The 23,453-nt window shown below is 41.3% G+C and overlaps 1 protein-coding gene across 2 annotated transcripts in view; it reads right to left on the bottom strand.

Moving 5' to 3' along the window:
* The window catches only part of LOC137428546 (ras-related protein Rab-3B), a 54,027-nt gene that overhangs the window by 14,454 nt on the left and 16,120 nt on the right, over positions 1 to 23,453 (bottom strand). For both annotated transcript variants that reach the window (XM_068118459.2, XM_068118465.2), the window contains exon 2: positions 9,016 to 9,259. In XM_068118459.2, the coding sequence (XP_067974560.2) occupies positions 9,016 to 9,255 (240 nt within the window). In that variant the 5' untranslated portion in view covers positions 9,256 to 9,259. The remainder of the gene's footprint in view (positions 1 to 9,015; positions 9,260 to 23,453) is intronic.

The following is a 23,453-nucleotide window of genomic DNA, read 5'->3' as shown; positions in this document are numbered from 1 at the left end:
CTCGACCACCCACCACCACGTCAGACCCCTCCCCACGACCCTCCAGGGGTCGCTTCGGCCGGGTCATCCGGACCCCCCTTAAATTGACCCTGCCGGTGCAGGTCGATTCTGGAGGGGCGTGTGTAGCGGTTACCGCTGGATGTACATAATCGCCTTGCACCGGCCAGAACACGGCCAGGCGCGCCTCTCCCGGGCATGCCCGGACTCACTGTTCCCGGGCACGTCCGAACCTCCCGGGCACGCCCGGTCTCGTCTTTCCCGGGCATGCCCGCTCTCGCCTTTCCAGGGCTCGCCCAGAGCGTCCGGGCATGCCCGCTATCGCCTTTCCAGGGCTCGCCCAGAGCGTCCGGGCATGCCCGCGATCGCCTTTCCAGGGCACGCCCAGAGCGTCCGGGCATGCCCGCTATCGCCTTTCCAGGGCTCGCCCAGAGCGTCCGGGCATGCCCGCTATCGCCTTTCCAGTGCTCGCGCAGAGTGCCCGGGCACGCCCAGCCTCGACTTGCCAGGCCGCAGCCAAACACGCCCGGGCAGGTCCAGACTCGCCTTTCCAAGGCTCGCCCTTGATACCCGGGCATGCCCGGTATAGCTTTTGCCGGGCAAACTTCCCGACATAAATGTGTATATATATTGTTGCCCGAAAAACGGGCTTGTCAGAATACCTGAGCTGTTTTGTTTCAATAAAGCAACTCGGACGAATTCCGTCTTTGGTCGCGTCAATTCTTTCGACTCGCGTTGGAGCGCAGTTCCTTCAACATCATCAATAAAGATGAGTGAGCCAGTTCCATACGCAACAATGCAAGCCCAAGCCATGACATTGGTGGAGGTAGTATGCTTTGGATCAAATGCAGTTCTTTCCTTTCTCCACAGTTTTGCTTTTCCATCGCTTTGGTAAAGGTTTATCTTGGTCTCATTTGTCCATAAAACTTTGTTCCAGAACTTTAATTGCTCATCTCTGTACTTCTTGGCAAATTCTAATCTAGCCTTTCTATTTTGGTGCTGAAGAGAGGTTTGCATCTTACCATGTAAGATGCAAATATATACATTTCAGCCACTTCCTAGAAGCTTCCTCAGGAATATAGACCCCGTCCGTGTCTAGGCCCTCTTCCAATTTTATTCCCGATGTGACCGCTCATTTCTGGACACATGCCGATGTGCGAGGTCAATGGAGGGGTGTTTTTATTTTGCCAAACCTTAAGAAAATATATATATATCAAATCACATCATTGATGGTCTGCTCTGCTCTTTTTATTACATACTCGTGATCTGATGTTGTAGGTGTGGGGTAAGTGAGTATGTCATACCACAAATCCACAACACTACACCACAAATCAAGCCAACAATTGAAAGCCTCCATTTGCAAGAGACACAGTGACAGAACAGACACAGTGACCCAGACAGTGCAAGATGGGCTGAACCACAGCGACGAAGTGGAGCTGAGGAAGCCCTTTCAGCAACGAAAACGGCGTCGAAGGAACAAGCGGCGTCGAAGCAAGTACTGAATTCTCACCACTATGCCGCTGGTTTTCTGCCCCTCACCCATCTTTGAAGCAACCAATTAACTTTGCCAGATCAAATGGTCAACCAATAGGCAAGCCATCGGATCAACAGATGCCAGACATGGTGAGAACCCACTGCAGCTTCTTAAAAGTCTGAAATGGAGTTCAAAAAAAGAGCTGCAACGGCGAGCTGGGAGACTAAGGAAGTTTGAGCCTGGAGCAAAAGCTGGTGCCTGGAGGGAAGGATGAAGCTTGGAGGGCAAACCAGAGCGAAGGAAAAACCAGTCTGAGGCAGAAGGGTTGATCCAGCGAGAGCTCCTGGACACGGTCGTCAAACACAATGACTCACACAGACTTTCTTCCTACTATCTCCATCTTTCTGGAAATCCTCAGCTGCAAAAAATTCACAATATGGAGGCTGTACTGACAAAGAAAATATATAAAATTATGATACACGTTTTTCTAAAAGACACAAGTGTAATTTTCAGTGTCAAAACTATGATTTCAACATTCTGTTGTTTTATATTCAAATAAATATTTAGTAAAATATTTGATTAGCTGCAAGAAGACGTAATGACAAAATGATGACATCAACACACAAGTTTAAAAACCAATAAATCCTTTATAATCCTGTAATATGCATTATGTTGTTATATTTACATATATACAGGTAAATGTCAATATCAATTTTTTTTAACATATGTAGCATACTGAATAAGAAAAAATATTGTTTTAGTAATCAAATTGTGTGCACGGATGGATGTCATCGTGGATTTCACAATGTACTCAATGGGACAAAAGCTGGGTGATGTTCAAAGAGCTGATGAAGAGTGCCGAGAGGCACTTCGTTAGGATATCTCTACTCTCATAAAACTCTTCTGAAAAATGAGTTATTTATATTGATATATTGATCAAATGCTAGGAGTTAGGGTTGAGTTGGGGCTAGGAGTTAGGGATCTTTGTTCCTTTCACATTTCTTTCTACTTTTTCATATTTCTCTTTATGCATTCTAATTCTTTCTTCTTTTTTATTTCTCTCTTCCTTTATCTATCTGTCTTCAGAGAAGTGAATTGTTGCAGATTTTTTTTTCTGGAAGATTCACTTGGCTGCGCCTGGATGGGTTTGAGGGTAGTGGAGTAGCAGCTGAAACCCAAATCCTATCCAGGTTCCTCCTGATGACTCCATCTTTTTTTCTATTTACTATTTTTTTTTTTTTTGGTTCCTTGTGATGACTCCAATGCAGTATTTGGTTTTCCGTTTCATTACGATTGTACCATATTCTGATGTCAGTTGGATTCTGCTTCCCCGCTGATGGACCTCTGGTAGCTTGTAACTGTTGCTGCGTTTTTGCCTGAGGAAGAAATGCTGAAATCTATCTATCTGGGTTCTTCCCAACATCTTTCTAGGGCTAGTAGCTTGGGCTAGGAGTTAGTGATCTTTGTTCTTTTCACATTTCTTTCTACTTTTTCATATTTCTCTTTATTCATTCTAATTCTTACTTCTTCTTTATTTCTCTCTTTCTTTATCTATCTGTCTTAGGAGAAGTGAATTCTTGCAGAATTTTTTTTTTCTGGAAGGTTCACTTGGCTGCGCTTGGATGGGTTTGAGGGTAGATGAGTAGCGGCTGAAACCCAAATCCTATCCAGGTTCCTCCTGATGACTCCATCTTTGCTCTTTACTTCTTTTTTTTTTGGGTTCCTTCTGATGATTCCAATGCAGTATTTGGTTTTCCATTTCATTACTTGTATATATCCAGAAATGTGGAATCCAATAGCAGCCACATGGCAAAAACGTTGTGCTTTTGTTTCCAGAAAGCATGCAAAATATGTTAAATGATGTTTTGTAAAATTCAAGATTACACATCTGAAGCCTTGCAGATGGCCAACATTGCTCAAATAACTCGAAAGAAATGTTTGAAGGCAAGGCATTCAAGTTTTTAGGATGCTTCCAGCAACGTATCAGACCAAATTTGTGTCTAGTAGTCTCAACATGCTCGTATCGATGATACTGACTGGACCTGACTTAAGAAATGACATTGTGGATTCCCAAGCTTGCATGATCCTTGTGCAATTAATACTGTTCAACTCTAAGATGAAATTGGAAAAGGAGAAGAATGTCTGACATTCTCTAAAGTGACTGCCTCCTCTTCCAATCTACCTTGGTTGGAACATCCATCATGCATAAGAATTAAACAGCTGAATGAACAACTCTTCAAAGTGGGAATTCCAATATCCTAAAATCGAGTCATTCAGCAGTTTGAAAACACTTCGACGTTTCCCATGTGCAAGTGCTTTCAGGCTGACAGTGCTATATGTCCCATCAACCTGTGAAAAGAACCCTTTGTTGTTCGTGCCATGGTCATCATCTTTCAATGGAATGGCCATAACTCTTATTCAGTCGCCAACAACAGATGATCCTGGAACCATAAGATCACCCTTATCATTTACCACAGACATTCAGTCTGAAAAATCACACCTTACAGATTCATACTCCACTGCATCAGCTGTAGCTTCAACTCAAACAATGACCTCTGTGCTTAAAATAGCATTTCGGGAATTCTCTAGTAGCCTCGCTGAAGGTAAGGAGAGGGAAGTGTTATGTCTACAAGAATCCTCGGCATTGCTAGAGCGGTTAGAGAAAGGCCAAGCATTATCATGAGCTGAATTAAATTCCAGTCTCCAACCCAATAAGGCAGACCCACCTGCCCCGACAGCACTCCTTCCACCAATCTATGAGAAAGCAGATTTACCTGCAATGATCAAACACGCCATGGGTGTCATAAAACAAAGTACTTCATTTCGAAATCCCAGACAAATTCCAGTTATGACGTGTGGTTACCCAATCTTTGCTACGGCCAAATATATTCAGATACATTGAAGGTTCTGTCTGGACTGAAGCAATAACGAGGCTAGAATTGGGAACTTCTGAACTAGAACTTCTGGGACCACAGACAGCATCATGAAAGATTCACATCTAGCAAGAACACGGCATGTTCACCAGGTAACTGTGGCAGCATTACAAAAACCTCCGACAGACATTGATAATAACGAAATCTTGCATCAGGGCATTTCAAATCGATGTGGATAACAATTCCTTATGTTAACTAGATGGTATTCATAGAATACTTACCCTGCGCGGTCAACTTGTTGCGAGGCAACTCTTCTGTTTTTGAACATTTTTTTCTTTGATCCAATATGGCTGCCAGACCACGTGAGCGATGACATCATAAATTTATGTTCTCTAATATAATTGTTGCATAAATCACGCTCAATACATTTCAAACTTATCAGACTAAACGTTGTGGCCGTCGAATTATGACGTCATAATTAAGGCACCAATGACATCATCGTTAACACCTATTCCCCATATGGAGTTCTTTACAATGAGCCATGTTTCAATTTTTTCCATGCAGCGTTTTTGGAGATATAGAGGTGCAACATTTTTCGGTTTTTCCAAGATGGCGCCTGTAACACATGACACATGACGTCATGATTATCATTAAAATATTCTAAAGGCGAAGGCGCCTCTATGGTGAAATTTTCGTGTCCATCAGACCAACAGTTGCTGAAATTTTTAAAATAATAATCGGATGGATAAGTGTTGTATTTGTCGAATTATGACGTCATAACGAAGGCACCGATGACATCATCATTAACATATCTTATTTCCCATGGGGAGTAGTTGACAATGAGCCAGGTCTCAATTTTTTCCATGGATTGGTTTCAGAGATATAGGTGCTACGTTTTTCCAAGATGGCGCTTGTACCACCTATGACGTCATAATAATCATTAAAATATTCCACAGCAGGAGGCCATCCTATGGTGAAAATTTCATGTCAATCGGACCAACGGTTGCTGAGAAAATGAATTTTTAAAATGCAGACACGGCTCGCGGCATGCGTACGCAACTGAATGCTTAACCCCGCTTTTCACTTCGCGAGCGCAGGATAATCAATGCTATAAATGATGCGTATTAAGGTGTTTTCAGTGATATTTACATGAGATTTATCTCTACACGATACCTTGTTACAATACATGAAGCGAGTGGTGAATTCGAGTGGGAGGTGGACAAGAAGCCAGCAAAGCAGTTAACCTGGCCCCAAACCAGAGGGATAGGGTGGACCAAAGAACTGACTACTTGGATGCCTGTCTGGATGACTCTTCCTGAAGCAGTAAAAAAAAAATAACCACCTTTAGAGGCCATTTTTCCCCGCAAGCGGGGGTTGGCCTTTTTCGGGAACCGTGGTTGTTGTTGTTTTTCGGTCCCCTTTTTGAAGCAATGTTTTACGGCCGGATGCCCTTCCTGACGCCAACCCTTTTTGCCGCCTTTAACGACAAACGCCTTCGAAACTTTAACTCTTCCTGAAGCAGTGATGGCTTGTAATGAGCTGATTAAGTGTGGGTGCATGTTCGAGAGAGGATACATGAATTGCAAGTGTGCAAAGGCTGGACTCACCTGCACTGACCTCTGTAAATGTGAAATCGAACTCCTTTTGATCACAGGAAAAAGCTTCCATGACACTTTTCGTGTACGACTGAGTGAAATCACGAGGATCAATCTTGGCAAAATGATGCAGATCAAAGAAAGATGACCGTGTAAATATATACACGCAGATGACAAATGTTTGAATACTGCCTTATGTGCTATTCTGAGGCTTGTAGCTTTGAAGTATCATGAAATAACATGGCCGTTTGCTGTGATGAGGTAATTTTTTTGATTTCTATCGATAAAGCCTGTACAGGCATTAATAAAGTACTTTTCTGTTTGTTATAAAGACAGTTAAACAAAACTTTCTAAGCAATTGTAGTGATGGCTACTTCAAGGGTATAACTCGTGTTGAAATCGACCCTCCCCGTCCTGTGGGACACCATCTTTCCATTTTTTACCTGGTATTTTGCATAAAAGGCCGTTAAAAGGGACAGGTGACATCATGTTTTTTTTTATGAAAGACTTCAAATATTAATGATGACTATTTTATTACCTCCACCACCGAGGGTGGATGGAGGTTATGTTTTCACCCCTGTCTATATGTCTGTTTGTCTGTATTTTTGTTTGTATTTTTGTCTGTTTGTATTTTTTGTATTTTTTTTTGTTGTTGTTGTTTTTTTTGTTTGTTTTTTGTTTTATTTATTTATTAGTTTTATTTTTGTTGTTTTGTATATTTGTATTTGTATTTTGTTTGTATTTTTGTACAAACATGTCTTTGTTTGTATTTTTGTTTTTTTTTGTATTTTTGTTTTTTTTTGTATTTTTTTTTAAGTTTTAGTTTTATTTATTATTTATTTATTTATTAGTTTTATTTTTGTTGTTTTTGTATATTTGTATTTGTATTTTGTTTGTATTTTTGTACAAACATGTCTGTTTGTTTGTATTTTTGTTTTTTCCATTAAGCCACGTCACCATAGGAACAATTACATTGAGCAATTAAAATGCAAATGGGTACATGTGTGGAGTTTGAGAGAAGATAAAATACTGGTGCACAGGACATGTGAGCAATGTGGTCTGCAAGTGAAACATGTTATCCTTTGAGTTTGCATTTTTGTTTGCACAGCTATGTAAATACACACAAACATTTCTAATAGTTCATCGTTACTGTTTGAACCATGTTTGGTTTTGTTTGCTGTTTGCTTTTTTAATCTCCAATACCTTTAATGTACAATACATCTGCAGCAATAATCTTCTAGAGGTAGAAACTATAAGCAACTGATATTTGGGAAGTTATCCTGTTTTGTCCTCTATATATTTTTACAAATGGATACATTTGTCCACGTGCAGCACTTCTCACATCAGACAAGGTTGACACAAATGCAGGCAGGGCTGCCCTTATTTTCACACTACATTTCTCTGTTTGTCCGTTCCCTTATATCTTGTATATCCTGAGAATGGAACATTGTAAGGTCATCAAACTTGGCGGACATAACGGGGGCTGCATAGAGAGTGGAGGAGAAGTGGTCGCGTTTTTGGGGAAGATAGGGGTTGGGGGAGGAGGCGAGCAAGGGGACATCTTTGTGATGGCTTAGTTAGATGATTGCAAACAAATTTAGCACACATAATGGGCGAGTGAAATAGGTGAGGGGGGGGGGGGGGTGGGATAAAATAGTGCATATTAATTTTATGGTCGGGGAAGTCTGGGGTATGGAAAATGTGGGTTCTCAATATCGGGATCTGGCTATTCCTGTCAGTTCTATGGGCTGCAGTGCTACCAAATGTGAGGGTCCCAAGGGGGATATATGGTGAAAATGGAGGTCACATGGGGGCTTTATGGTGAAAAATGGGGGGCCCATAGGGGATTTATGGTGAAAATGGAGGTCCCATGGGGGATTTATGGTGAAAATGGATGTCCCATGGGGGATTTATGGTGAAAATGGAGGTCCCATGGGGGCTTTATGGTGAAAAATGTGGGTCCCATAGGGGATTTATGGTGAAAATGGGGGTCCGCTGGGGGATTTATGGTGAAAATGGAGGTCCCATGGGGATTTATGGTGAAAATGGGGGTCCCATAGGGGATTTATGGTGAAAATGGAGGTCCCATGGGGGCTTTATGGTGAAAATGGGGGTCCCATAGGGGATTTATGGTGAAAATGGAGGTCCCATGGGGATTTATGGTGAAAATGGGGGTCCCATAGGGGATTTATGGTGAAAATGGGGGTCCCATAGGGGATTTATGGTGAAAATGGAGGTCCCATGGGGATTTATGGTGAAAATGGGGGTCCCATAGGAGATTTATGGTAAAAAAAAAATGAAGATATATTTTATATATATTTCCATTTAGGGGAGATTTGCAATAGGAGGAAGGTGTTTATAGGGGGAGGGTGTTTGTAACGCTTGCGTAGTCACCACCAAACGTAGTGGGTGTAGTGTCGGCCCCATGGGGGTTAATGAAAAACAAAATGAAGTTATTAGGTTTAATAAATTTTGATATTTAAAAGGGGGGTTTGCAATGAGGGGGTAATCTATTGAACCACTTTAATTGATCATGACCAAACTTTCCAAGGATAATGTGGGGAGTAGAATTGCGAGGGGGGGGGGGGGGGGTGAAGTTTTGAGATTTTAACATCCAAAAAAATAATGCCATGCACAAAAGGTAAAATGATCATTTTAGTTGCTAAGTTTGTTGTCTTGAGATCAGTAGGAACATAGCTCATGGATCCCCCTAGCGCTTGGCACTTGCGCTCATTTACACCAAGTCTTTGTTCTGATAATTAAAAAAAAAAAAAAATTTGTTGTAATTGTTTTACTGTAATTAAAATCATCTCAATTACCATTTATTTTAATACATCCACTGCAACATGATCCACATTGTTGTGACGGCATGATGCCATTTACCCAATCAAGCCCTTGCTGCATTTCCCTCGTACAAATACAAAAAAGAAACATCATCACTGCATTTCTTTCAGCTGGTAAAATCCATCTCCTGTAAAGGAGTGAGTTGTCTTTTGAGCTAAAAGAGATCCAATTTCATTGTTAAGGCTCCAATTATGTTTAGGCCAATAATTATGCCAAGCAATATTTGTCTTACCCAAATCTGTAGTTTAATTCGTTTGTCCTTGCGGTGGATGGTTTTCACTTTGAAGTCGATTCCAACAGTACTGACAAATGCAGGAGTGAAGGTGTGATCTGCATAGCGGAACAGCAAGGATGTTTTTCCCACAGCACTGTTCCCAATTATAAGCAGTTTGAACATATAATCAAAGTTCTGGTCAGCAACGGAGGAAACTTTGGAGACTGGAAGGGTTCGACTTCCTGTAGCAGATGCCATCTCACTGCAACGACAATGATCAGGTGTGATAATCCTCACAATATCGAAATTAATATGATCTTCATACTCGAAATATATGAGGGCCGTAGCAAAAGTCATGAGCATGTTTATTTTATAGTAAAACAAAGTTACATGTAAGAAAACTGTTATTGTCAATACTAGGGCATGCCCGTACTATATATAAGCTAGGACGTGCCCGTACGTGGGTGCCCGTTCCTTGCCAAAAAAAAAAAAAAAAAAAAATTTGTGTAGGGGTGTGTGTGTGTAAACATCCTAGGGCGTGCCCGTACGTGGGTGCAAAAAAACATGCGTGCAAACAACAACAACAAAAAAAAACTTTGAAACCACGTGGCAGTAACGACCACAGAACCCCCCCCCCCTCTATTTACATGAATGGTTTGGTCCATTCGCAACGACCACAGAACCCCCCCCCCCCCCCCCCTCTATTTACATGAAATGGTTTGGTCCAAAGCGAACGGCTTGCGGTGTTTGGTAAAGAAATCGCCATAGCTCGGTAACTACTTGTCCGATTAATTTCAAACCTTGAAAAGGCACATCCTCGGGTCCCCAGCAATATACCTGGCAAGTTTCAAGTATATCGGACCGGTAGTTGTCGAGAAACAGCGGTCACAGACAAACATACACACATACACACATACACACATACACACATACACACAGAGATTAATGGAATTATAGATAGATGAACTGGACATACCACATTACTTTTCAAAAAATATATCTAGAATGATCGACGAATTTCTGCCAGTGCTGCATGAGCTTAAAAATCCCCACTGTGGTGGAAATCCATTCCAACACTTCGCAAACAGCTACGCATGGCGATCTGGACTGTCATCATTTCCATGGTGCTGGCCTCTCATGTGGTCTTTCAAGGGAATGCCTGAACAGTCAGAAGGGGCCAAGTACGGACCATACGGGGGTGGCAGAGCACTTCCCAGCCATTCTTTGATATTTTGTCGAATTGTGATATTCCCTCCATTGTCAGATGTGCAGTGTGAGGTTCAGCATTGTCGTGCTGAAAGATGACAGCTTTTTTAAAAGGGAACTTTTCCGAAAGTGCACGTTTACGTTTATTGAGCATCTCAACGTGGCGAGCCACATTGATTGCTTCCTATTTGGGCAGGAAATTGACCAGTATGAATCCCTCGGGATTCCAAAGGACGGTTTTATAAAACTTTACCAGCAAAGGGTACTCTTTTGGCCTACTTTTTTTGGAGATGTGGAATGATGTCAACCCATGCTTTGCTGCTTGGTTTCTGTGTCGAAATAGTGGAACTATCTTTCATCACCAATCATGATATGAACAGTACATATTTACACACACTACATGACCAAAAGTATGCGGACACCCTTCTAATTGGTGGATTCGGCTATTTCGGCCACACCTATTGCTGACAGGTATATATAATAAAGCACACAGCCATGCAATCTCCATAGACAAACATTGGCAGTAGAATGGACCATACTGAAGAGCTCGGTGACTTTCAACGTGGCACCGTCATAGGATGCCACCTTTCCAACAATTCAGTTCGTCAAATTTCTGCCCTGCTAGAGCTGCCCTGGTCAACTGTAAGTGCTGTTATTGTGAAGTGGAAACGTCGAGGAGGAACAGCAGCACAGCCGTGAAGTGGTAGGCCACACAAGCTCACAGAACGGGACCGCCAAGTGCTGAAGTGTGTAGCGTGTAAAGATCGTCTGTTCTCGGTTGCAGCACTCACTATCGAGTTCCAAACTGCCTCTGGAAGCAACGTCAGCACAACGACTGTTCATTGGGAGCTTCAGGAAATTTGTTTCCATGGCCGAGCAGCCGCAAACAAGCCTAAGATCACCATGTGCAATGCCAAGCGTCGGTTGGAGTGGTGTAAAGCTTGCCGCCATTGGACTCTGGAGCAGTGGAAACGTGTTCTCCGGAGTGATGAATCGTGCTTCACCACCTGGCAGTCCGACGGATGAATCTGGGTTTCGTGGATGCCAGGAGAATGCGACCTGCCCGAATGTATAGTGCCAACTGTAAAGTTTGGTGTAGGAGGAATGATGGTCTGGGGCTGTTTTTCATGGTTCTGGCTAGGGCCCTTAGTTCCAGTGAAGGGAAATCTTAATGCTACAGCACACAATGCATTCTAGACGATTGTGTGCTTCCAACTTTGTGGCAACAGTTTGGGGAAGGCCCTTTCCTGTTTCAGCATGACAATTCCCCCATGCCCAAAACGAGGTCCATACAGAAATAGTTTGACAAGATCGGTGTGGGTGAACTTGACTGGCCTGCCAAGAGCCCTAACCTCAACCCCATCAAACACCTTTGGGATTAATTGGAACACCGTCTGCGAGCCAGGCCTAATCGCCCAACATCAGGGCCCGACCTCACGTATGCTCTTGTGGCTGAATGGAAATAAATCCCCGCAGCAGTGTTCCAACATCTAGTGGAAAGCCTTCCCAGAAGAGTGGAGGCTGTTATAGCAGCAAAGGTGGGACCAACTCCATAATAATACCCATGATTTTGGAATGAGATGTTCGATGTTCGGTTGGTCATGTCGTGTGTATGTATATATATACATACAGTCACGTGAAAAAGTAAGTACACCCCATGTAAAGTTTTGACTTTTTCAACATATTTCAACATACAGCTATTTGATCTTCATTTCAACAATATTGATAGATAACGGTGATATAATATAACAAATATCATGAAACATTTACATTTTGTAGTGCATTGTATAATTTATATGAACAAATGCAGATTTCGCATGTGGAAAAAGTAAGTACACCCTTGGCCCTAATAGGTGGTATTGCCCCCTTTGGCAGAAACAACCTCAAGTAGGCGTTTCTTATAACTGTCTACCAGTCTCTGACATCGATCGGGAGAAATTTTTGCCCACTCCTCCATGCAGAATTTTTTCAGCTGTGCGATGTTTGAGGGGTTTCTTGCATGCACAGCTCGTTTCAAATCCCCCCACTACATATCGATGGGATTTAGATCCGGGCTTTGACTCGGCCATTCCAGAATCCTCCATTTCTTTCTTTTCAGCCATTCCTTGGTGGATTTACTGGTATGTTTAGGGTCATTGTCATGTTGCAAGGTCCACCTTCGGTTGAGCTTCAACTTCTCTGACAGATGGCCTCACATTATCCTCAAGCACCCTCTGGTACAATGAAGAATTCACTCACTATGATGGTGAGCCACCCAGGCCCTGATGCAGCAAAGCTGCCCCAAACCATAATGTTTCTGGCCCAAGCTGCCCCAAACCCAAACCAAACCATAAAAGACACGTGCACTTTGACATCAACAGTGGCAAGAGCTACCTGTAGGTCCAGTGATGACATTCTGGGGTTCTTAGAGACTTCTTTCAGCATCTTGCGGTCTGCTCTTGGGCTGAACTTGCTGGGGCGGCCTGGCCTGAACAAGTTGGCAGTTGTTTGGAATCTTCTCCACTTGTAGATGATTTTCCGGACAGTCGAATGATTGATTTCAAATTGTTTGGAGATCTTTTTAAATCCCTTCCCAGACTCGTAGGCATCTATAACCTTCTTTCTGAAGGCCTCAGAGAGCTCTTTTGATCTAGGCATGGTGACGCCGCACACTTCAACAACAAAGAGCAAACCAAACTAAATGTCTGAGGTTTAAATAAGACAGGTTCCTCCAAGATCCTCTCTACCGATGTTCTAATCATTTGCACCTGAGCTGGTGCACCTGATTCTAATTTTAGGTATTTGAAGTAGTGATAAATGTAGGGATGTACTTACTTTTTCCACATGCGAAATTTGCATTTATGTTTATTTGAATTACACAATGGACTACAAAATGTAAATGTTTCATGATATTTGTTATATTATATCACCTTTATCTATCAATATTGTTGAAATGAAGATCAAATAGCTGTATGTTGAAATATGTTGAAAAAGTCAAAACTTTACATGGGGTGTACTTACTTTTTCACATGACTGTAGGTATGTACACATACACTCATGTGTATATATATATATATATATATATATATATATATATATATATATATATATATATATATATATATATATATATATATATACACTAGCGAGGTACCCATGCTATGCACGGGTGGGAAGACAAAGGCAAACAAAATGCGGAAACAGTGAATGCTAAACCATGTTACCAATAAATTGTCTGTACCAAGTTTGTACCAAACCTGTACCAGGTTTGAATTAGATCACTTCCGCCGTTCTCAAGTTATAGACCATTTACAGATTTGACCTTTGTCTTATGACCCCAAAATCTAACCACTTAATCTTTACAACATTAGACATACCTGTACCAAGTTTGAATAAGATCACTTCAGCCGTTCTCAAGTTATAGACCTATTACAGACTTTGACCTATGACTGCAAAATCTAATCCCTTAATCTTTACAACATTATACATACCTGTACCAACTTTGAATTCGATCACTTCAGCCGTTCTCAAATTATAGACCTATTACAGACTTTGACCTTTGACCTACGACCCCAAAATCGAATCACTTAATCTTTACAACATTAGACATACTTGTACCAAGTTTGAATTAGGTCACTTCAGCCGTTCTCAAATTATAAACCTATTACAGACTTTGACTTTTTTTTTTCTTTTTTTTTGTATACAGAGTCGAGGCTCGTGAAAGAGCTAACATTTATCAAACAAACAAATCAAACAAACAAGCAAACAAAGTATATAAAAAGGGGAGCGGTCGACAAGATGGGGAGAGAAGGGGAGGAAGCACACAAACACAACATTTGAGAGCAGGGACATCGGGAGATGTGTGGGAGGGAGAGGGCCTGGGGGGGAGGGCAGGATAGGTATAAAACGCAAGGACACCAAGGACTTCCAGGAAAGAAGTCGGCACCTCAAAAAAGTGGATTTGGGGTGAAATTAGCGGGGGTAGAAAAGATCAAGGTTTTGGATTGGGGAAGATAAGAGATGGTGGTGAACAGCCGTTTTAAAGACCTGGAGGATGACCCCAAAATCTAATCATGTAATCTTTACAACATTAGACATACTTGTACCAAGTTTGAATAAGATCACTTCAGCCGTTCTCAAGTTATAAACCTATTACAGACTTTGACTTATGACCCCAAAATCGAATCACTTAATCTTTACAACATTAGACATACTTGTACCAAGTTTGAATAAGATCACTTCAGCCGTTCTCAAGTTATAGACCTATTGCAGATTTGACCTTTGACCTTTGACCCCAATATCTAATCATTTCATCTTTACATCATTCTACATAAGTGTTCCACATTTGGTCAGAATCCCATCACTGGTTCACAAGTTATCGCGGTAACAGTATTTTTACCTCACATGACCTCTGACCTTTGCCCTTTGATCTATTGACCCCATAATATAATCAGTTCATCTTTACCTCATTATACATACCTGTACCAAGTTTGACTAAGATCCCTTTAGCCGTTCTCAAGTTATCACGAAAACCTATCACGTAAAGGACAGACAGACTTGAAAACATAATGCCTCTGGCGACTTCGTCAGTGGAGGCATAAACATACAGACACGCCACACGTATGCCACACGTACGTCACACGTACGCCGCAACCGAATGCCTAACCCTGATTTTCACTTCGTGAGCGCAAGGTAAAAATAGGGCTATCTTGACTAAATCTAAATCTGCTGTCTATGCATGAACTCCACTTTGTACACGTGCAAGAAGTATGAAGATATCATGAATATGGAGAACGTTATGCATACAAGGGATTTTGTTGTTGTTGTGGTCACCCTGTGTGTTCAACAATCTGGCTTCCTGCTTTGCTTGCCAAGCCCTCTACCTGTGGCATAGAAGGCCACCTTTATTCCTGGATTTCTGACTTCCTCAAATCAAACAGTCAAAGTGTTGCTATCAATGGAGCTCTCCTAGCGGAGACTCCACATTATGTTGTACAGTATCCCCATCACACTGCTCGGCAGAATGCTGCTGTATCACTCTCTGCTGGTCTGGAATTGAATAGACACTGGTCTGATAAATGGAACATGTCCTGCAATCCTGAAAAATCTCACTCTTTCGCCCTGCAACTGCAGAATGATCGTCCAATGAACCCACCTGTCTGTGTCCATGGTTAGCCACTGGAAGAGGTTTGGTCCCTTGAACTTCAAGGCCTCACCATTAGCCATTACCTCTCCTGGGCCAACCATATAACAAAGCTCACCTCCAAAGGCAGCCTCCGAATGGGCATATGCCATTGTATTTCCTTAGCAAATCAGAGCTACTCTCAGTCTACAAGGCTCAATGGAGTACTGCTCTCCCATATGCTGGCTCCAGAGCATCATATCTGTCTCCCCTGGATTTTGTGGAATATAAAGCCCTCAACTTGATTTGATTCTCCCGTGATGAGGCCGAAGCACAAGGACTTTTGCTTTCACATTGCAGGCAGGTTGGTGGTCTCTGTTTTTTTTTTGCCACCTCTTCTTCAATATTGCTCCAGCTGCGCTCTCAGTCCTCAGACCCTCTCTAACAACTCCAGGAAGCAATCAACTTATAGTAACGCCCTCCTAGTTAAACATCAAAAATCCAGGCTGACTGCATACTTCATCTCTTATATTCCTCACTTCTTCAATCTATGGAACCACCCTCCAGAGGCCGTTCTTTCCTACTCCTCCCTCCAGGACATCAAGCAGGCAGTGCACAGCGACGTCATGTTGTCCCTCATCCTGATCCATGATTCTTATTGCCTCCATTAACTCTTCCTAACCCCAGCCCTCTTACTTGCTGATTTCAGTCTCCTGTTCGATTATTCCATTTCCAGTTGTATCCAGTTGTTGTCCCACAACCCCACTGTCAATTTAATTTAACCACTCTTCCATGATCCTCGCTCTTGTAGAGAAGAAGAAAAAAAAAACCCACTATATATTCCTAGATTCCACATTTAAACAAAATATAGCATGCCTACCTGAGCAATCACCTGCACAAGCTATTGCATTTATTTCCGTTTTCAAATCTGCTTCTGCATTCGACTCTAATTTCCACCTGCGTTCACGTTTCCAGACTGGCATTAGATGGTGAAACAGCGCTCTACACACGTCAGTGGAAATACAATAAGACACAAAGCAACAACATCGTAATCAAATCAAGTGAGGTCACTTGCCGCAAAGAAGCACGGAGAAAATAAAATATTAATCCACACACAAATATTACGTTGCACCCTTTTTCACATTATTTGCCTTATAAATCATGTCATTTACTTCATATCTCGCCTCTTTTCCCTCATTATATAGCCTTGTTCACTCCTATATATAATCTCGTATACTGCATTATATCACCTCGTTTACTCTATTGTATACCCTGTTTCTCTATTATATCACCTTATTTACTGCATTATATCACCCCATTAACTCTATTGTATAACCTCAATTACTCTATTATATCATCTCATTAACTCTATTATATAACCTCAATTACTCTATATCACTTCATTAATCCTATTATATAACCTCACTTACTTTAATATATCACCTCATTAACTCTATTATATAACCTCAATTACTCTATTATATCACCTATCCCGGTGTGTACCCCGGTTTAGAATAGTGTTACGGGGTCCTCCCCTATCCCCTGGTCTCGGTAAACCTCTGAACCCCGAGAGGGTCCCCGGCAGAAAGATATGTTATCCTTGGTTAAAATCAATCAAGAATGAAACCCTCAATGAAACCATCAAATGAAACAATCAAACCAATAATGAAACCACACCAAGGGTAATGAACAAACAATAATATATTATAAATCACACCGGAATCACGACACAAATAATAATAGCAATTCACCCTACAATCACTATCTTAAGATGGTACAACCTTATCTCGTCCTTTAACCCAAACTCACAACACTCCCCCAATGTCTCTGTGCCCCTTCAAGGCGAAGTCGATTCGCTCCAGCGATCGTTGGATCAATGTCCGATCAAAATAAATTGAGGCGTGGACGATCGAAGCAACCCAGAGGTCATGTGGTCCAACACCCAGCAAAATAGTGGTGGAATGGAAAACCTCCCAAAGACGCGCTCAGACATACACGTTTGCGGTTCAATCAGCGAGTCTCCTTGTAATCCTCCAAAAGCCACTTTCTGGCACAGCCGTCCCCGGCAACCCACCGGGGAATAATGCCCGGCCGACGCGACAAAAACCTTTTCACTGAAGGCAGCGCGCGTGGCGAAATGGCAGACGGCTTTCACTCGAGCCGGGGCTTCGAGGCAAGGATACTCCGGAACCTCAATGCAGATACCCGACTACGCAGGCTCCACAGCACTCCGGCGATATCACCTATCGCCCGAACTTCCTTTTAAGGACTCAAAGTTCACTCGCACTGTACGCTCGACCGCTCGGTACGGAGCTTCAACCAAGATCGTCTTTTTCACTTCTCTCCACGCCTCTTCCTCCTCACTCCGTCCGTCTTCCGGCCCACCATCCGATTTCCGGCCACATTTTTACCAGGAGCGCTTTTTAACCTTTTCACCACAATAACCATTTCCTTTAAACAATAATAACCGCCGTTTCCTTTACAACCCCGATAAGAATAATACTACATCACCAGCAAGGTTATAAGTGGATGACAACCACACCTACGGAAGGGCCGAATCCGTAACAATATGTACACCGTATCCCTGCGCATCGTAAGAGGCGACCAAGGGTTGGCGTCAGAAAGGGCATCCGGCCATAAAAACATTGCCTCAAACAGGGAACCATGATTGTCATGGGGCCTGCAAGACTAACCCCCGCTCTAGCAGGGAAAAATGGCCTTAAAACGATCATTCAATTCATATTCACTCTATTATATCACCTTGTTTACTCTGTTATATAACCTCACTTACTTTAATATATCACCTCATTAACTCTATTATATAACCTCAATTACTCTATTATATCACCTTGTTTACTCTGTTATATCACCTTGTTTACTCTGTTATATCACCTTGTTTACACGATTATATCACCTCATTAACTCTATTGTATAACCTCAATTACTCTATTGTATCACCTTGTTTACTTTATTATATCACCTTGTTTACACGATTACATCACCTCATTAACTCTGTTGTATAACCTCAATTACTCTATTATATCACCTCATTAACTCTATTATATAACCTTGTTTACTTGATTATATCACCTTATTTACTCTATTATATCACCTTGTTTACTTGATTATATCACCTTATTAACTCTATTATATCACCTTGTTTACTTGATTATATCACCTTGTTTACTTTATTATATCACCTTGTTTACTCTGTTATATCACCTTGTTTACACGATTATATCACCTCATTAACTCTATTGTATAACCTCAATTATTCTATTATATCACCTCATTAACTCTATTGTATAACCTCAATTACTCTATTATATCACCTCATTAACTCTATTATATAACCTTGTTTACTTGATTATATCACCTTATTTACTCTATTATATCACCTTGTTTACTTGATTATATCACCTTATTAACTCTATTATATCACCTTGTTTACTTGATTATATCACCTTGTTTACTCTATTTTATCACCTTGTTTACTTTATTATATCACCTTGTTTACACGATTATATCACCTCATTAACTCTATTGTATAACCTCAATTACGCTATTATATCACCTCATTAACTCTATTATATAACCTCAATTACTCTATTATATCACCTCATTAACTCTATTATATAACCTCAATTATTCTATGATATCACCTTGTTTACTTTATTATATCACCTTGTTTACACGATTATATCACCTCATTAACTCTATTGTATAACCTCAATTACGCTATTATATCACCTCATTAACTCTATTATATAACCTCAATTACTCTATTATATCACCTCATTAACTCTATTATATAACCTCAATTACGCTATTATATCACCTCATTAACTCTATTATATAACCTCAATTACTCTGTTGTATCACCTTGTTTACTTTATTATATCACCTTGTTTACACGATTATATCACCTTGTTTACACGATTATATCACCTCATTAACTCTATTGTATAACCTCAATTACTCTATTACATCACCTCATTAACTCTATTATATACCTTAATTACTCTATTATATCACCTCATTAACCCTATCATATAACCTCACTTACTTTAATATATCACCTTATTAACTCTATTATATAACCTCAATTACTCGATTATATCACCTTGTTTACTTGATTATATCACCTTGTTTACTTGATTATATCACCTTATTAACTCTGTTATATCACCTTGTTTACTCTGTTATATCACCTTGTTTACTTTACTATATCACCTTGTTTACTCTGTTATATCACCTTTTTACTCTATTATATCACCTTATTAACTCTATTATGTAACCTTAATTACTCTATTATATCACCTCATTAACCCTATCATATAACCTCACTTACTTTAATATATCACCTTATTAACTCTATTATATAACCTCAATTACTCGATTATATCACCTTGTTTACTCTGTTATATCACCTTATTTACTCTATTGTATCACGTTGTTTACTCTATTATATCACCTTGTTTACTTTATTATATCACCTTGTTTACACGATTATATTACCTCATTAACTCTATTGGATAACCTCAATTACTCTATTATATCACCTTGTTTACTCTGTTATATCACCTTATTTACTCTATTGTATCACGTTGTTTACTCTATTATATCACCTTGTTTACTTTATTATATCACCTTGTTTACACGATTATATTACCTCATTAACTCTATTGGATAACCTCAATTACTCTATTATATAACCTCAATTACTCGATTATATCACCTTATTAACTCTATTATATCACTTTGTTTACTTGATTATATCACCTTATTTAATCTATTGTATCACCTTGTTTACTTGATTATATCACCTTATTAACTCTATTGTATCACCTTGTTTACTCTATTATATCACCTTGTTTACTTTATTATATCACCTTGTTTACTTGATTATATCACCTTATTAACTCTATATCACCTTGTTTACTTGATTATATCACCTTATTTACTCTATTGTATCACCTTGTTTACTTGATTATATCACCTTATTTACTCTATTATATCACCTTGTTTACTTGATTATATCACCTTATTAACTCTATTATATCACCTTGTTTACTTTATTATATCACATTGTTTACTCCATTATATCACCTTGTTTACTTTATTATATCACCTTTTTATTCTATTATATCACCTTACTAGCAGAAGTACCCGGCATTGCCGGGCGGGGGAGGGGCGGGGGGAGGGGGGAGGGGAAGGGGAGGACGGAGGGGGGAGGGGAAGGGGAGGACGGAGGGGGGAGGGGAAGGGGGAAGCGGAGGGGAGGAAGGGGAGGGCCAGTCAAGAATGACGTTGCAGTTCTCATGGTAGGAGAGCAGCACAACAATCACGACATCGTCCTGCATCTTCGCAACAACAGCATGAAGCGGATTTTGGAGACTCACCGATCCTGTGAGTGTGACGTCCTCCAGTACCGGCGTTGCCGGGCGGGGGAAGGGAGACCCGTACATTCCCAACCCGTACATTCGCCCTCTCGACTCAAGCTCACTCGGACAAAAGCCTCGCACAAATTACACCGTGAAGGCCCAATGGCCATGTCTATGCCACAAATCAAGTACGTGAGCGAGTCTGGCGCACTGAATTGAAAATATATAGAACGCTCGTACTCCGTGAAAAGTGTAGCCGCCGTGTCGCCATCTTGGTTAGCACGACTAGACCGACTCGCTTCAGGGATCTCGTTTGTTTTAAACGTGTCCCAGATTTTAAAAGCGAGACAACTGTTAAAATGTCATTTTGTGCACCAATAAACTGCTCCAATCGGTTAAGGAAGGGTTGTGGAAAGACGTTTCACAGCTGTTTCAAAGACGTTTAATTCATATCGCACAAAATCGACAAAAATCGATACAAAACACGATCGCACAAAAGGTGAAAAAACGCAATCGCTTTTCGCTCTGAATTACGTGCAAACGCGTGAAGGAAATCACCATCGCCCAGCATCGAGTGCCAACCAAGATGGCGCCCGGTAGCTGCATCTCCACCTATGTGGCGTGAATGGCAATGGTCATTCTATATATTTTCAGTTCAATGGTCTGGTGGCGAGGATGGAACATCATGTGATCGCTCTGAGCGAATCAGCGAGCTGCTATGGCACAGGCTGAGATTCCGTGTATAATGTTCCTCGCTGAAAGGCGCTGAGGTAAATATGAATAAAAAATATGGATCTCGTCAAATATTTTTAGGCAGGCCATGTCCTTCCCAGGCTCAATGGCCATGTCTATGCCAAATATCAAGCACGTGAGCCTCTCCGTTTACGAGTCTATCGGTAACATACACATACACACACACACACACACACACACACACACACACAAACTATGTTTTATTCATATAGATTAACTCTATTATATCACCTTGTTTACTTGATTATATCACCTTATTTACTCTATTATATCACCTTATTAACTCTATTATATCACCTTATTAACTCTATTATATCACCTTGTTTACTTGATTATATCACCTTATTTACTCTATTATATCACCTTATTAACTCTATTATATCACCTTATTAACTCTATTATATCACCTTGTTTACTTAATTATATCACCTTATTTACTCTATTGTATCACCTTGTTTACACGATTATATCACCTCATTTCCCTCATGATATCCCCTTATTTTCCCCATTACATCACATTATTTACTCGATTACATCACCTTATTTACTCGATTATAAGAGTAAACAAGGTGATGTAATAGGGTAATAATGTGATGTAATAAGTAAACAAGATTATATATTATAATAAACAAGGTGATGCAATCGAGTAAATAAGGTGATATATTATATCACCTTATTTACTCTGTTGTATCACCTTATTTACTCTATTGCATCACCTTGTTTACTATAATATATAATCTTGTTTACTCGATTATTTCACGTCGTTTCCCTCATTGTATTACCTCGTCGCCCTCATTAGATCACCTCGTCTCCCTCATTGTATCACCTCATTTCCCTCATTATATCACCTCGTCTCCCTCATTTTATCCTCGTTTCTCTCATTATATCACCTCGTCTCCCTCATTATATCCTCGTTTCTCTCATTATATCACCTCGTCTCCCTCATTATATCACCTCGTCTCCCTCATTATATCACCTCGTCTCCCTCATTATATCACCTCGTCTCCCTCATTATATCACCTCGTCTCCCTCATTATATTACCTCGTCTCCCTCATTATATTGTTGCGGTTGTGGGAATAAAGATAACCCCCCCCCCCCCCTTAGTTAGTTGCACCACAACATGTAGCCTCGCTCTAGTTCAGTTATCTCTTATTAAATGTTAAGCATAGTCTCCTTTCCTGTGTTAGTATGCATTGAGCAGGCCAGTGAGTGTGGGCCTCAATTGGGCTAGAATGCCATGTGCTATGCCCAGGACAAGCCTAGAAGGCCCAAGGAAGGAGCTGCAGGGGAGTGGCCGGTAAGCGGCAGGCAGCCAATGAACGCTCAAGGGGAGTGGCTAACAACGGCAGCCGGGGGAGGAGTTTGGAACATTCGGGTAAGACTCTGTGGCGGGGCTATAAGACCCTGCCCCGGGCCCCCCGCCGCAGTCACCCAGTCAGAGTCAGAGTGAGAGTTTCTGTCCAAGAGGTCTGTGAACGAATGCTCTCTGCCCCCAGCTCGCTCTCTGTGAACGGTCTCGCTCTTGCCCGCTGCCCCCGAACGATCTCCTCCGTGCTAAGCTCCCTCTGTCATAGAGAGGTGTGATCGAGAAATAGCACGAACTCTCCCTGTGCCCTGCGCTCTGCGGCTTGATAACAGCGCTTGCGAGGACGGTCACTCTCGGGGCCACAGACGCCAACGAGCAACCTGCACATGTGCCGCGAACACCTCGAGGGACACGCCCGGCGAGCTGACCGGAGCGAACAGCACCAAGGACGCGTTTGGAGCGCATACTTTTCCTTCCTTCCTTTTCCCCGCGTGAGTGAGTGGGCCCTTGTCCGGGTATTAAGATAAGACTGATTCAGTATCTGCTCTGTGTCTCTATTCTTTGGCCATTGTAAATTGTATAATATAATAAACCTGTGTTCTTCCTTCCATTTGGTCATTCACGTCATTTTCCACCATTGGCTTCGCACTTTACGAATAAGACCACTCAATCGGGTTCAATAAGAATTAACGGCACGGGTCACGT

Source organism: Myxine glutinosa, chromosome 1 (assembly GCF_964187855.1).
Source record: "Myxine glutinosa chromosome 1, kmMyxGlut1.1, whole genome shotgun sequence".
In the NCBI taxonomy this organism is placed as follows: Eukaryota; Metazoa; Chordata; class Myxini; order Myxiniformes; family Myxinidae; genus Myxine; species Myxine glutinosa.
Note: the sequence above shows the minus strand (reverse complement) of the source record. Positions and strands in the feature narration are given on the sequence as shown.